This window comes from Mustela lutreola, chromosome 6, assembly GCF_030435805.1.
Source record: "Mustela lutreola isolate mMusLut2 chromosome 6, mMusLut2.pri, whole genome shotgun sequence".
NCBI lineage: Eukaryota > Metazoa > Chordata > Mammalia > Carnivora > Mustelidae > Mustela > Mustela lutreola.
The window spans coordinates 22627059-22643503 of record NC_081295.1 but is presented as its reverse complement, the minus strand read 5'-3'; the positions used below and the strand labels follow the sequence as shown (position 1 = coordinate 22643503).

At 41.5% G+C, this 16445-nt stretch overlaps 1 protein-coding gene across 6 annotated transcripts in view; it reads left to right on the top strand.

Moving 5' to 3' along the window:
- LOC131833517 (uncharacterized) overlaps positions 1-16445 on the top strand; it is a 206821-nt gene that overhangs the window by 155557 nt on the left and 34819 nt on the right. For all 6 annotated transcript variants that reach the window (XR_009354499.1, XR_009354500.1, XR_009354501.1 and 3 more), the window contains exons 36-38: positions 141-279; positions 1507-1627; positions 11233-11342. Coding sequence is in view for 3 of the 6 variants with exons in the window: in XM_059176879.1 (XP_059032862.1) it covers positions 141-279; positions 1507-1627; positions 11233-11342 (370 nt within the window). In the remaining 3 variants the exon portion in view is untranslated. The remainder of the gene's footprint in view (positions 1-140; positions 280-1506; positions 1628-11232; positions 11343-16445) is intronic.

Below are 16445 nucleotides of genomic sequence, written 5' to 3'. Positions count from 1 at the left end.
GATGGCAATATGAGTTTCTATAATGGGTTGGGAGGTTTATAACAATGACAGGAAGCAGAATGTGAACAAAAATAATTGTCAGAGAATCTAAACAAGAAAAAAATACGATTGTTTGCTAACTTGTCTCTCTTCTTTAATAGAACTGACATTCTCTATCCCAGCATGAAAGCTATAGCTAGGCAGATGGGGAAAGAAGATGAATTCGAAGGTATTATAATAAGTAGTCAGTCTATTCTTCCCCCCAAAGGAGCTTCAGAAATCGAAATAAAAACTCAGCAGGTATGCAGGAACTGTTTTGAATGTGACTGAAAATTTGCTTTACAGCATAAGCATGTAAAACTACAGATATACCCAAGTGGCATTATTTTCCCTAAGATATTAAGTGGAGATTGAAGGTATGTCAATCACTAAACAGCCTCGGAGAGAACTAAGTATTTAAAAGCATGTGGGGCTTTGATTAAGTAAATAACTAGCCCTAATATCTCCATTTTGTAGGTCTAGAGCTTTGTATTTTGATTCTCTTCTAATTAAGGTACACTACCACAAAAAAAGATGATGATAGAGAACATACTGCCATCTTAAACTTAAAATCTCACACAAAATTATCCACTGCCCCCAACACATACATCCATGAAAATGGGATATTTAAAATAGCTCCTATGATTGATTGTTTTTCTGAGAATAAGTCATGATTTATGCACAGGTCCATTTGGTGTGCTAGAAGGTCTATGTGGGAGGTTGTGTTTCCAAGGGTTTGTTCACCTTGGTCCTGGGACACCATCTCCACATGGCTGTGTTCCCTTGTGTCTGTAACAGGCCAGGCTGTGTTCTCCTTGTTATGGTAACAAGCAAGCAAAAATTCTAGCTGTTTGAGTGTCAGTGGAAGTGTCCCCGGAAGATCAAGAATTCAGTGGCTAACTGTCCCCCACCCCTGCAACACACAGTGTTGGGACCCCAGTCCCAAGCCCATTGTTTACCCTTCTGAGTCCTGATTTTCTCTAGGAGCTGGGGTCCTCTGACAGGGAGAAACGTGGGCCCTACAATCCTAATGGGTAAAGTAAGGGCACATGGTTATTGGCAGAGTTTTCTCCTAGTCATGTTTGGATTTTAAAATATTCTCATGAAATCCTCCTTGATATCTAAATTGAGTTTCAGGCCGAGGGGTTTCTCTTGTAATAACAACTCATGAAATTCCCGCCCACATTCAGAGACTCGCAAGATACATGAGGTCACCTCAGACATTGAGCACTTTGCAATTTAGCACAACTTGGTACAAAAGGGTTGTATTTTATCAACTGGGATGTGGGCCAAGAGAAAAGATGTTGGTCTCTAAAGAGGTGTATCTACCCTTGCAAAAGCACTTGGAAACCCGAGAAAGGAACCCTTCCTTCTCCCTGGGAGAGAGTAGCTGAAGAACATAGCCCCAGACCCTTCTGTAGGAATTTGACTTAGGAGCTCAAAGTGTAAGCTGAATGTAGAAAGTGACTCTTAAACTTCTGACTCTAGCTTCAGAAACTTCTGGAAAATCTTGAAATTCATATGATCCAAGAAGTATTAAGAAAAGTTAACAGAGAGAGAGCACTGGTTGTATCAGAAAAGTCCAAGGAGACATGTACTCTCCCTACAGGTAAAGTATGTTTATTTTATTACTTCACAAAATAACATTAATTCATTTTTTCCCTAATTATAAAAACAATCCATATATCATTTTCATGGGAAAAAAAATTACCACAATGTCCAGAAAATGTTATAAAAATTACTTTTTAACACCTCGGCTCAGAGAGAACTATTAACGCTTTGACATATTTCCTTCCACTTGAAGTCTTTTAAATAGAAAACATTTGTTAAGTTCAATCTCAACTCTGCTGATTCCCTCATAACCGAAATAAAGTTGAAATGGGTAAAACACATAAGCTTTTCTTATTTGTAATATATTTAAGTGTGTGTGTGTGTATAAAATGCATATATATGACATATATGTCAAAATCTTACAAGTACATGTATTTGGGGTGGGAAGGCAGTCACAATTACTTCCTTTCATCTGAAGTCTAAAGTCAGGACCACTCCATGGACATGTGATCAGTGCACTTACAGGGGTACTTTGGCTTTCATACTTTATGGGTACCATTTTGAAGCTCTTGATTTTAACTTAGAATTTGTGTTTCATGAGTTCATGGAGCCTTCACTAAGGACTTAGAGACTTGGTCTTAAACTGCCTCCTCACCTTGCCAAGAGGGGTTCTCAGCTGCCTACTCTTCTGCTTTCTGGCACCATAAACACCTCCCCCCTAGCATTCCCACCCAGGAGTTACTACTGCCCTCCACTCCATTGGGGACCTGATCAGGAGGAATATCAGGATATGTGTACCTAGTGGTATCTCAAGGACCCCAGTCTGGAAACATCATGGTATGTCTGATGGGTGACTCAGTGGGAGCAAGCCTATTGCCTATCCTGAGATTCGTACAATACCCTGGAATGGAGGTTACAATACGCTTAGGGTTGCCTGTCCACAGCGGGCCCCCAGGAGGGAAAGCTGCCTGGCTCCACATCTCTGCCCCCAGTGAGGACATGGGGCCGCCAGGCAGCAACTGCACACACATTCATGCTTCCAGGCACAGGATAGAACCCCTGGGTGTCTGTGAGGGTCACACTAGCCTCACAAGCATTCCTGTGCCTGGGGAGCACAGCATTAAAAATGAGTAAAAACACCATGACAGGTCAAGAGAGGGACTGTGGAAGAAAGAAACCACTGTGTTTTAGTACCTATAGGGGTGCTTTTTCCCCCCTGCTTTTTTCAATAAGAAGCCCTGTATTTTTATTTTGCACAGAGTACCATAGATTACGTAGCTGGTCCTGTCCACACTTCAATTTCTACTCCTGACTCCTACTAATTCTGTAGGAAAATCTCCAACCTTTAAATGATGGAGAAGTTGTTTGATTAGCAAACTAAATTAGATCTTCCTTTTGAGACAAATTCCACAGACATTGTAATGTGCATTAATCATCTAGGTCCTCACCTAAGACATTGTCATTCTTAGCAGTGCTTCGAGTAACTGAATTCTGGAAATAGGGCTTTGGGAAAAGGCTATGCAATGAGAGGGCAAGCCACTTCTCAACCTTGGATGTCACCACAACCCAGTGAGGTTAGCTTCAATGACAGAACATTTAATAAGACACAAAGCACTTGTTGTCTGTGCGCATTTGCTGCATCCAGGCAGCTCCCTTCGAGTCTTGGGAGAAAATCCACAGGCACCCAACAGGTGCAACCCTCTGTGTGTTTCAGGCTGTGGTTTAATGAGACACCCGGATAGTGGGGGAAGGGAGGAAGCATTTTGGCCTTGCAGTTCTGCTGTGTGCTGCCTGGGGCAGGGTGCTCCTTGGCTGTGGTTGGAAAGGGCTTTCAGTAAGGGGCTGATAGGAGTCCGGCATAGGGGAGGTAGAGTTATTGTTAATGGTGGTAAGGTAGATATTACCAACATTTGGCTAGAGTGTGCTGGCCAATTCTAAGCTCATTTTTGGATTCTACACTCATGACTTTTGAAACAAATGCCAACAGTGAGGATGTCTTGTTATTGTAGGTTTTGTTTTGGTCTGTGTGGCATGACTCGATGTGGGGGTCCTACTGTAGTGCATTCCACCAGGGCAAGTGATGGAGTCCCTGCTGTATGTCAGGGATGCTTTTATAGACATTTCTTCAGGGTAGTGTTCCTGAGACCTCTGTGGACCGGGAACCTTTAAAGAAGGCATTAAAACCTCGAAGGCATTAAAACCACCCACCTACTGTGCATTTCAGCAGCAAGAAGCCACCATAGTGAATGGGGCTTCCAACATGGGCCACTTCTTCATGCAGAGACCACCTTTTGCAGTCAAGGTTAGCTTGGCACCGGGAGTTTCTAGAGAGGGAGTTGGGAATGGAAATTACTGAGACCCAGGCAACCTCCCAAGCTCATGTCCTTCCCTCAGGGTCTTCTCTCTCCCTCTTGGCCAACTCTGGTGTCCACATTTATTACCAGCCAGAAAGAAACCCTCCAATACTTCTCTGTCTCCCCCACTCCTTCTCACCTTGTCTTAGAGCTTAATCTTGTATAATTTCTGAATGAGTTTCCAGTCTATCAGGGAGCATCTGAAAATGTGGCAGCCATATCTGGTCCAGTGCTAGTTTGTCGGAGCTGATCTGGTACTCCCCTGAGAACTTTAAAAAGTCACTCCAGACATCCTTGTTAAGTCTCAGGGCTTGGCTTAGCAGAGAGTTGAGTTCTACTGATTCAGAAAGGCTCTGTTGTTCCCCATATTTGACATTTTGGCATTGAAGTCATTCTTAATTGATTTTCTCAATTTCTCTGGACTTTAATAAGGTCAGCCATCTCCAAAGTGGAATGTCTATATCCCAGGGGTGTGGGAAGAAAATATTAAAGCTTCTAGATAGAGGAAATCCATATGTAAGAAATCACATGTCACATTCCACATCGAGGTGTCTCAAAATGATCACTTTGAGGCAATCCACAAGCAAGCACTAAGAATAGTGGAGACACTTGTAATCCTGGTACGTGCTTATTGTCAGTTACATTATGAGGTTAAAAAGATAACCACATCTGATAAGAAGTCAGAAAAATAATTTAAAAAGTCAAGAAAACTTTTAGGAATGTGGATTGAGATCCACTCTCTTTGCTGGTGAGTTTCACCCTAAGCATATCATACTATATTAACCAGTGATATTATTGTAGGTAGTTAGAAAAACATAAATATACACATGTTAACAGTAAGTGGACAAAAATGTTTTGCTTGAACCTAAAGTTTCCATTCCCTTGGTAACATAAACTGGTAAAGTACTCACTAATCATGGTCTTTGGGTTACCTATGTTTTGTTTGTTCATGCCAGTTTTGCTTGTCATTGTGTTTGAGTAATTTAATTTAGTACTATGTAAACCAATGAAATGGGAGTACAAAAAGAGATCTGTCCTATAAAGACCAAGTTGAAATAGATAAACTGTGGTACAATCAGTCAATGGAATAATATTTAGTGCTAGAAAGAAAGAAATGAGCTCTCAAACCATGAAAGGACATGGATAGAAATGCATATTCCCAAAGTAAAAGAAACCAACCTGAAAAGACTACCTATTGTATGATTCCAAATATATGACTTTCGAGAAAAGGCAGAACTATGGAGACAATAAAAAGATCAGTGGTTGCCAAGGGTTTAGAGGGGAAAGAAGGATGAACAGGCAGAATACAGAGGATTTTTAAGGCAGTGAAACTATTCTGTATGAAAATATAATAATGGATAATTGGCATTGGCAATAATTGGCATCTGCCAATTATACATTGTCAAACCCATAGCTTCACCAAGAGTGCACCATAATGTAAACTATGTACTTTGGGTGATAATGACATGTCATTGTACACTCATAAGTTGTAACAAACATACCACACTGGTGTAGGATGTTGATAGTTGGGGAAGCTGTGTGTTGGGGTAGAGAGGGCATGGAATATGTGGGAAGTCTCTGTACTATCTGCTCAATTTTTCTATGAACTTAAAACTGACCTTAAAAAAAGAAACATTTGGATTGCTTCATGGTCTTTTAGTTTTCTTTCCATAAAAAGAAACAAGCAAACCAATAAAGCCACATACTAGAAAACCACACAATGTGTTATGGTTTCTAGAAGAAAGATAGTACAGATCTCCAATGAGTGGGTTCATACAAAGAAAAGGCCTAAGTTCTATGTTAGAAAATTGGCAAATGTTTGTATATTTGCACATTTTAAAGTTAAATGTTTTTAAGTTAAATACTTAAGTTAAAATATCAAGTTACTGCAAGTCATTTTTTAAAAGCATTCTCTGGTTTAACAGACTTCTTTTGATTAACAAACCTACTCTTAGTCTTGATTGTAAGGAAAGGACTTCTACTGTGTTTTGCAAGGCTTAGGAGGCGAGAGGGGGATGTTTGTTTTCTTTTTTTACCTAAACAAGTTTGGGAAACTTGTGGTAAATAATGTTAAAAAAGTTTTCTTTGCTCCAGACCTTCTCAGAACCTTTACTATGATAGTGTGCACTATAAAGCTCCAGAAGAGAGAGTATGAAATGTTCTTTTTTTTTAATTTTTTAATTAAATTCAAGTTAGTTAACATATAGTATATTATTAGGTTTAGGGGAGAGTTTAGTGATTCATCATTTGCATGTAACACCCAGTGCTCATTACATCAAGTGCCCTCCTTAATGCCCATCCCCTAGCTACCCATTCCCCTACCCACTGAAACATTCTTTAAATTTATTTGACCACAGAACCTTTTTCTTCCCTTGAGAATATATATTGTCAACTCAAGGGACTAGTGTTCTGGGGAGCAGTTTGAAAAACAACAGGAATACAAAATATATACATGTATATGGTTGAAACAGTAAGATTTCAACCTACCCACTTTTGGGGGGACAGCCAGCTGGTCAGGAGAATGTTCGTTGGCAGTAGGATGCCCTCAAGTTTCAGTTCTGCTTGGCTCAGGACCCAGGAGTCACTCAGGCAGAGGTTAGTGGTTGTATTAGAGAAGTGAAATGCTAGGAAACCAAGATGCCTTTCCTAGAGGGAGGAGGCTGGAGGGTAGGGAGAATGTTCATAGAGGGAGAGAGGGGAAGTGGTTTGGCAAGCAGGAAGTCAAAGTTTCCTCTAGTCAAAGGACCTGGGAACAGAGTGAGAGGAAAAAACAAAACTCTAATTCAACCTCCAGTGTGCTGTCTCCTGCCCACCTCTATGCTGCTGTCAAAAACCGCTTCATCTTAAAGAAGCCATGACCATACACACACACACACACACACACACACACACACACACAGATATTGAGACCCATTTGGAGATCACCAACTCCACCTAGCCAGGAATTACTTCTCTTGGATGAATTCTACTTTCCCTGGCTTCCCATGACTCCTGGCTACAGAAGCACTTGCATGTTTGAACTTGAACTCATGAGGAAGACGCATGGTGGGAAGCTTTCCCAGTACTTCGGTAAAATACTTCCCTTTCAGCTGAGCCCAGAGCCAAACCCCAAACCACCTCTGTGGGCATTTTCCAGGTGATGACCCCCAAACCAGAAATGGGTGGCAGATGTGGTCCCTCACCAGGCTTTTCCATGAGCCAGAGATCTACCGCCAATGTACCCTGGAATGCAGTATCTAATTTCTTGTCTGAAAATTTTCTGAAATGTGCAAGAGCTCTGTTTTGTCAAAGCTTAGACTTACAAAAGTCTTAAACATCTTAGGAAGTGTGAACTTCTAGGTTCATTAACTCTTTTGGATTTTCCACTCCAACCATGCCAGGACAATGGTGTTAGGTCTACTCACGTTTATTATCCTAAGGGAAAAACAAAGTTGGATTTATATGTTCGTGATGGAAAATAGTCAATGGTAGAAGAATTCTGGAACCCCATTTTCAAAATCGGGACCACCCAATAAATAAGATAATTGCACATACCAGGGGCTCCTGCTCTGTCATAGCCACATTTCTGAGAGGATTGCGCTGGATTGTGCTGGATGCTTCCTCTTGTGGGCACCAAGTCTCTGTCAGAAAAATGAAAATATGAGTAGGAAATCACATCTGAAGTTAGAAACAGCTGGGAACAGGGGGTGGCCTTGTGTGTACTCTTGCTGTTGGCCAGCACCCCCACAACAGAAAAGGGGGAAGGGCAGGGCTTGGCCTCTACCTCTGACTCCATAGGCTTCTCTTTGTTTCCAGACTCCCCTCAGGCCATGCACAAGGAAGTAGGGCATACCTAACATAATTAAACATATACATGTGCTTTTCTCTTCCATATGGAAGTTAAGGAGTGTTGACATAGTCCCACAGTTCCAACAGTCATATTATTTTTAAGTTTGATTTCTTTAACAGCTAATACATTTACCTGGTTCAAAACGCAAAACAATATGAAAATATATGTTCAAAACAATATGAAAATATACCACCCATTTCTGGTTTGGGGGTCATCACCTGGCAAATGCCCACAGAGGTGGTTTGGGGTTTAGCTCTGGGCTCAGCTGAAAGGGAAGTATTTTACCAAAATGCTGGGAAACCTTCCCACCATGCATCTTCCTCATGAGTTCAAGTTCAAACATGCAATAAGAGATCTCGTTGCTGCCACTGACCCCCTTTCATCATCTCATGTAACCATTTTCATTAGTTTTTTAATATATACTATTGGTGTTTCTTTATGCATATACTAATTCATTCGTTTGTCCAATAGCTATTTATTGAGCAACTAGGATGTACCATACTACTATATTTTAGGCACTGTTTGGGGGATACATCCTTACTTTCATGGAGCAAAACACTTTACTCTTGTGGAGTTTATGATCTAGAAGGAAATGGGCCGATAATAGGCAATAAACATAAGAAATAAGAAAACAATGGAGTAAGGAGGATGATGGTGTGGGTGTTTGAAGAGGGCACATTGTAATTTTAAATAGGGTGGTCAGGATAGACTTCATGGAGAAAGTGACATATTGAGCAAAATTTGAAGGTGATGAGGGAGTTGGCTATGTGGCTGTCTGGGCAGACAGATAAACAGACAAAGAACAGCCCATCCAGAAGCCCACACAGAGGACCTAAGCAGACCATCCCTACCATGTTTATGGAACAGAAAGACCCAAGTGTGGCTGGAGTGGAGAGAGAGAGGGTGAGTACTAGGAAATGAAACCAGAGAAGAATAATGGAAAGACGATGGCCTACTCTTAGTGTTTACTCTGAATGTAATGGGGAACCTGTCCCAAATTTTGAGTGACATGATCTGACATATTTTATTTTTAAAGATGTATTTATTCATTTAGGGGAGGGGGAGAGGGAAGGGAGAGCAAGAATCTCAAGCAGACTCCCTGCTGAACATCGAGCCCAGCTTGGAGCTTGATCTCACAACCCCTAGATCATGACCTGGGCCGAAATCAAGAGTCCGATGCTTAACCAACTGAGCCACTCAGGTGTCCCTGATATGACATATTTTAATGGAATCTCCCTGGCTGCTGTGTTGAGAATGGACTGTAAAGGGAAAAGGGTGGACGAAGGGAGAGGCTGCTTTGGAGGCTAATGCAAAAATCCAAGCATAGGGAGATGGTGGTCAAACAAGTCTGGGAGCAGTGGAAGTATTAAGTGGTCAGATTTGGAGCATATTATTGAAGTAACCACTAATGGATTGTGTGTTGGATGTGGGAGAAAAAGAAGAGTCCATGATACTCCAAGATTTTTGACCTGAGAAATTGGGAAAGTAGAATTGCCATCCACTAAGATGGCAAGTTAGGGAGGGAAGATCAAGAATTTATTTATGCCCAAATGACATTTAAAATATTTTTAGACAATGCACCCCAATGTTTATAGCAGCACTGTTCACAATAGCCAAACTATGGAAAGAGCCTAGATGTCTGATGTCCATCAACAGATCAATGGATAAATATGTGGTGTATATATATATATGATGGAATACTATGCAGCCATCAAAAATTGAAATCTTGCCACTTGCAAAGACCTGGATGGAACTAGAGTGTATTATGCTAAGTGAAATAAGTCAATCAGAGAAAGACAACTATCATATGATCTCACTGACTTGAGTAATTTGAGAAACAATACATAGGATCATAGGGGAAGAGAGGCAAAAATGAAACAAGATGAAACCAGAGAGGGTTTCAAACCATAAAAGTCTATTTATCTCATGAAACAACCTGAGGGTTGCTGGAGGGAGGGGCATGGAAGGAATAGGGTGGTTGAGTGATGAACATTGGGGAGGGTATGTGCTATGATGAGCGCTATGAGTTGTGTAAGACTGATGAATCACAGACTTGTACCCCTAAAACAAATAATACATTATGTGTTAATAAAAAATAAAAAATAATAAAATAAAATGCTTTTTAGATATCTAAGAAGAGATGCCAAGTGACTATTGGACCTAAATTTGAAGGTTGTCAGCATATGGATGATATTTAGCCATGAGACCAAATGAGATAGCCAAGAAAGTGAGTTTAGGTAGAAAAAAAGGTAGATAAACCAAGGTCTGAGTCTGAGGACCCTCTCATATTAAGAGCTGGAGTGAGGGGAGGGGAAAAGAAGAACCAGCAAAAGGGACCGAGAGGGATCAAACAAGAAGAAGAAAACCAGGACAGAGTGCTATCCCAATGTCTAGTAATAAAAGTTTCTCAAGCAAGAGGAATGTGACAAATCATGTGTCATGCTTCTGGTAAAGCAGTGGTTCAAGTAAAATGAACATTTTTAGTAATGCATTTTTAGTAATGCTGAGGTCACTGGTACTTGATACAAAATCAGTTTCAGGGAAGCGGTGGGGGAAAAAGCTTCTTAAGCCTTCTCAGCAGGCTTAAGAAGGATTTTGAGAGAAGTCACAGACAGTAAAGACAGGGGTTGTGGGGTGAAGGATTTTTATGAGGTGGGAGAAATAACATGTGCTATTGTGAATGACCCAGGATAGAGGGGAGAAGTGATACTGGAGAATGCTGTATTTCTGGAGTGATCATCTTGAATAGGCTTGAGGGGATAGACCCTCCTTGAGTATATTTATCATATCCTTCTCATAAAAGATAAGAATATCTTTATACTCACTGTTGTTCACCTGGTATCTTTCACATAACAAGCTATGGTTCTTTCCATATCAATACACGGGAAAGTTTCTCTCTTTTTTTATAGCTGCATACTATTCCATTTGAAGGACATGCCACAGTTTATGTATTGTTTCCAAGATACTGCTGTCCTAAACAATGCTACTCTGAATGACTGTGTATATGCCTCATCTCATAAGGCAGCCTGTTGCCACTTCATTCCATAGTCTGTCAGCTCTCAACCTTTCTCGTCTATGACTGTAAATACAATAGCTCTTCATTTATTTCTGTGAGTTGTATTAGGCCAAAATAGGTGTTCAGATATATGTAGGGACTTAACGAAAATAGATATTGTGTTGGATCAATAGTAACATTTGATTTGGGATTTTTAATTATGATAACAGAATATTGTTCACTGGGCTGTAGAGGTACTTTTCCAAATCTTTTCATTAGAGATCTTGTTAGAGATCTTCCTTATTCCTATGTTCTGGAGGATTCTGTGACCTCAACCACCTCCTCCCCTCCCCCTGCCTCACCCATTAGTTTTTTGTGTATTTGGAAATAATAGCTTCTTGTGTCCAGTGTTATATCTCAGAGAAAAGCCATTAATTGTTTTTCAATGTTTCCTGATACTACCATTGGTATGTTTCTCCCCCTAGACCTTTGGAAGCACCATGTCATGAAAGAAAACTTTTCCATTAACAGGCCACAAATAGTTGAAAAATTCAAACAGAGATTAATGGAAAATTACCAGGATGGTGGACTAGAGGTATGTATTAAAAGTTAATCATTTTAGAGTGTATTTTATCATAACAGAAATCAAATCAAGGAAGACTTTCCCTTTAACACATTTCCTAATGCTTCCCTTACTCTCTCAGAATAAAGATAGAAATTCTGAGGCTTAACTCAAAGTAGTAATCACTTGTCATTATTTTCATTTTTGAAGAAGATTGATTTCTAATAAATTATGGGAGAAAAATTAGAATATGCATGTTGGTCAATTTCAGATTTGGCCAGTTTTTTAAAGTAACCTTGGAGTTTGTTGATGAATAAGTTGTTTTAGCAACATTTCCTGTGTTTATTATTTTCAATTTTATTATTTTATTTTATTTTTAAAAAAATTTTTGAGAGCAAAAGCACACGTGTGTGCGTGCACACGCAAGTGAGGGAGGAGAAGTAGATGGAGAGGGAGAGAGAGAACCCCAAGCAGACTCCATGCCCAGTAAGGAATCTATCTCATGACCCGAGATCATGACCTTGACCTGAGCAGAAATGAAAAGTTGGAAGCTTAACGGACTATGCCTCCCAGGTACACCCTGGGTTGGTTTTTTAATATAGAAGATTTAGATGAGAGAAACTAAAATAGCCTATGATTCCACTACCTAGAAAACATTTTTTGAAATGTACAATACAAAAACAAACAAACAAACAAACAAATGATCAGAAATGGTAACATTTCCACCCCTCCCTTGCTATAGCATCCCCACATCTCCACAAAGGAAACCAGTATCAACAATTTTTTTGTGTTTGTATATTTATTTGAATCCATAATAACTGTATATAATATATATTTAACAATCATATGTATTTACTACATACAATATACACACACAAGTCCTTGGAGTTGTCAACTGTTGACCTAACTAACTCTAAACAGTGTTGAAAGGAATAAGAGAGCCTATGTGGATATATGACCATAGCAGAACTTTCAGGATCATTAAATGAAGCGTAAGTTCATTAGGTAGCTATGACTCCAGTTGCCTTTGAAATTCAACCATTTTTTAAAAACCTGATTTAGCAAAACGTGCTTAATTTTTTAAAACAACATTTCCCTCCAAGTTACATTTTTCTAAGCTCTTCAAATATTCCCCACAATTTTTTTAAAAGACTTTATTTATTTATTTGATGGAGAGACCACAAGTAGGCAGAGCAGCAGACAGAGAGAGAAGGGGAAGCAGGTTCCCTGCTGAGCAAAGAGCCTGTTGCAGGGCTCTATCCCAGGACCCTGAGATCATGACCTGAGCTGAAGGCAGAGGCTTAACCTACTGAGCCACCCAGGTGCCCCATCCCCATAATTTTATAATAAACACTTGAGTTTTTAGTTATGAGGTAGAGAATTCACCAGCTTGATTGCGGACACGTTTTTCCTTAGAGCCTGATGATTGACACGTATTTCATATAAGCTCTCACTTATACACAAACGTGGTCCTGTGTATTCTGATGAGGGGGGCGAAGTGGTTCCTTTTGGTCCCTGCAGCTCAGAGATTTTCAACCAGAGGTACAGAGGTGATTGGGCAAAAAATTTTATGGTTCTCCTTAAAAAAGGAAGGAAATTCTGACATGTGCTTCATCATAGATGAAGCTTAAAGACCTTATGCTCAGGGAAAAAAGTTGGTCACAAAAGAATAAATGCTACGTGATTCCACTGCTGTGAAATACCCACAGTAGTCGAATTCATAGAGACAGAAAGTAGAATGAATGGTGGTTTGTTAGGAGCTGAGGGGAGGGGGGATGGGGAGTTGGTGTTTAGCGGGAACAGGTGTTACAGTTGTGCAAGATGAAAAGAGTTCTAGCGATTGATTGTACAACAGTGTGAATGAACTTAATGCCACTGAACTTTACACTTAAAAATTGTCTAGGGGCGCCTGGGTGGCTCAGTGGGTTGGGCCGCTGCCTTCAGCTCAGGTCATGATCTCAGAGTCCTGGGATCGAGTCCCGCATCGGGCTCTCTGCTCAGCGGGGAGCCTGCTTCCCTCTCTCTCTCTGCCTGCCTCTCCATCTACTTGTGATTTCTCTCTGTCAAATAAATAAATAAAATCTTTTTTAAAAAAAAAATTGTCTAAATGGTGGTGCCTGGCTGACTCAGTTGGTAAAGCATGTGACTCTTAGAGTCAAGAGTTCGAGCCCTACCTTGAGTGTGGAGATAACTTAAAAAAAAAAAAAAAGGTTTCTGGGGCACCTGGTGGCTCAGTGGGTTAAAGCCTCTGCCTTCAGCTCAGGTCTTGTTCCCAGGGTTGTGGGATCGAGCCCCGCATCAGGCTTTCTGCTCAGCAGGGAGCCTGCTTCCTCCTCTCTGCCTGCCTCTCTGCCTACTTGTGATCTCTATCTGTCAAATAAATAAATAAAATATTTTAAAAAAATGGTTTCAATGGCAAATGTTACAAGAGTTATATTTTACTACAATAAAAACAAAAAGTTTGTGGCTCAAGATCTGCTCAACCCCTATGTATATCCTGTATATCTTTTACTCCAACATTGAAGATGGGATTGTCTAGGAGAGAAATGTGGGAATTAGGGCAAACCCATGTCAGGTATAACTAACACCCAAAGCACACTGAAGGGGTTGGTGTCTGCCTGCCAGTGTCTTGGAATAAGAGGACACCAGGACGTTAGATCCCTCCAAACTCTATGCCTGGTGGACCTCTAAGCCTCTTCTGGATCATATTCAGTGACAAGGAACTCTCTCTCTTCCAAGCCCACCCGCCCTCCCCACCTCTTCTGGCAGCTCTTGTTTCAAGCAGCTCTCACTGGATTGGTTTGGCCTCCCCACCACCCCCATCATGAATCCTAGTTCTGTCCGCAGGACACCACCGATCGTAGTTCTGATTCCTCACAACAAGCCATTAGGTATCTAAAGGCAGGTCTATCGGAGAAACTCAATGAGCACCATTGCTGGTGTGTGTGAAGCCTCAGTAAAATTACAACAAAGGACCTGCTCTAATAGTACAAACCCAAAGGGGTGTCCCTCTAGGTGGTGGGTTACAGATGGGTGCAACCCAACCAGGGCACATGAACTGGAAAAGGGAGTAGGCACCGTGCTCCCCCCTCACCTGGGTGCTTCTGGGCAGAGGACATGAGCCCTGCCGTCTCTTCTTCAGACTAAACCGCCTTCATGTCCTCCACTCACTTTATATGAGTAGCCCTCCCATCCTGGTCGGTCCCCTCTAAGTTGAAGATCATCTGACCAGGTGAAAAGTGCACTTGTTAATGCATGTTCTGCTTTGATTAATGCCGTGAGCGTCCTGGGTATTGGCAGCCACGTCATGGATGACTCATTAGGCTGACAGTCACCTGAAGCCACGTTGCCTTCAGACATCCTGCTGCTGCCTTATTATTAGCCTTGTTCTTACTCAGTTTCTTCCAGTCTGAACTTGAAATCCTTCAAAATATGGATTTTTATCATCTGGCATACTCTCTCTCCCTCCGAGGCTCATGTCAGCCTGGCCCCAGTCTCCTCATTCAAGTCATTACTAGGAGTGTATGTCAGGACAGGTCCCCAAGCCCTGTACTACCTCCCTGGGGGTCCCCTTCAGGCTGACCCCACTCTCTGGGCATAGTCCTTCTGTGGCCAGCAGCCCATCTGTTGTACTGTCACCTAGCCTATGTTCTCCATTGGTCCACAAGGACATCATGAGGAACTTTTCCAGATCTCCTGCTGAAATTCAGGTACACCGCATACAGTATATTACTTGAGGAAAAGGTTCATCTGACTTGATTTTTCTCGAATCCATACTGGCCTCTAGTGATCTTTGTCTCCTTCTCCAAATTCTAGGAAACCAGTCTTTCACGATCTGTTCTAACATCTTGCCCACATTTTATACCAAATATGCTGACCAAAAGTTAGAGACTGACCTTTACTGCAAACCAGAACTATAATAGTCTATTGTGTGGATTCCAGAACCATTTCCATTCACATGCCAAAAGTCATTCATTCATTTAGCAAGTGTTTCTGGATCTCCTTTTCCTTCCCCCCTAGACACTTTATTAGATTAAAGGCAAAAGGTACAGTTCTTGCCCTCAAAGAACTTATGGAATCAGGTGACCCAGAAGTGTCAAAAAAGGCACTTTACATTAAATGCTTTGAGGGAGGCATACACAGGAGATACAACCCATCTAGAGGGTAGGGAAGAAATGGTCAGGGAAGACTGCCTAGAGGAGGGGTTGTCTGGGCCAAGTCTTAAAGTACAAATAGGAATTAATCAGATGAAGAGGGGCTGGGGAAGGAAGGCAGAGAAATCTAAGAAGGGAGTATAGCAGAGTTCAGAGGAGGACATTGAAAAGGAAGACAGGGTCAGCTGCTGAATGGCCTTGTAGGCAATCCTTAGGAGTCTGGATTTTATCCCAGAGTCAGTAGAAAGTCACTGAAGCATTTTGATGATATTTTAGAAATATCATCAAAACACCTTGTGTGCGCCTGATATTAGATCAATTATGAGGGGTTCCAAGATAGAACAAACCACAGAAGTGCATTTTGCTCCCAGCAAAGCCAGACTTTTTCCATAGCAAGGCCTAGTACCTGCCATGCTTCACCCCAGGCTGGCTCTCCAGAAGAATCCGGTGATTTTCCAGCCAGTGCCATTCATCACAGTTCAGGTTTAACTGTTGGTGAAGAAATCAGCCCACTGGAGGACATGGTCTTCACTCTGTGTATGGAAACCAAGGATCTGCCCTGAAGTTGGAAGATGAACCTACTTCATGCTGCATTTTGACACAGAGCTGACATTTAGTGAACCAGGAGGGCAAGAGTAGGTTGCAGAAGAGCTTTTAAGAAACACAATAAGAAAATACAATTTCTCTGGACTCTGGAGATGCTCAAGGGGGTCCTGGCCATTCCTTCACCCCTGGTGAACCAGAGGTAACTCCCCTTACTGGGTAAAGTGTCACACTCGCTAAGAGGAAATGGTAGAAGGCCATTGAGGTTCAAGTCTACCTTGCTGCTACTATGGCGGCTATGGTGATACTGGTTTGAGAAGGGTTTACCCTGCTAAAAAGCTGTTGGAGGCCTTACTGGCATGCTCAGGTCCAGACACTGCTGTCCAGGGCAGTGGGAGGTGAGTCACTGTGGCTGATTCCAAGCCCTGGCCCCAGCCCA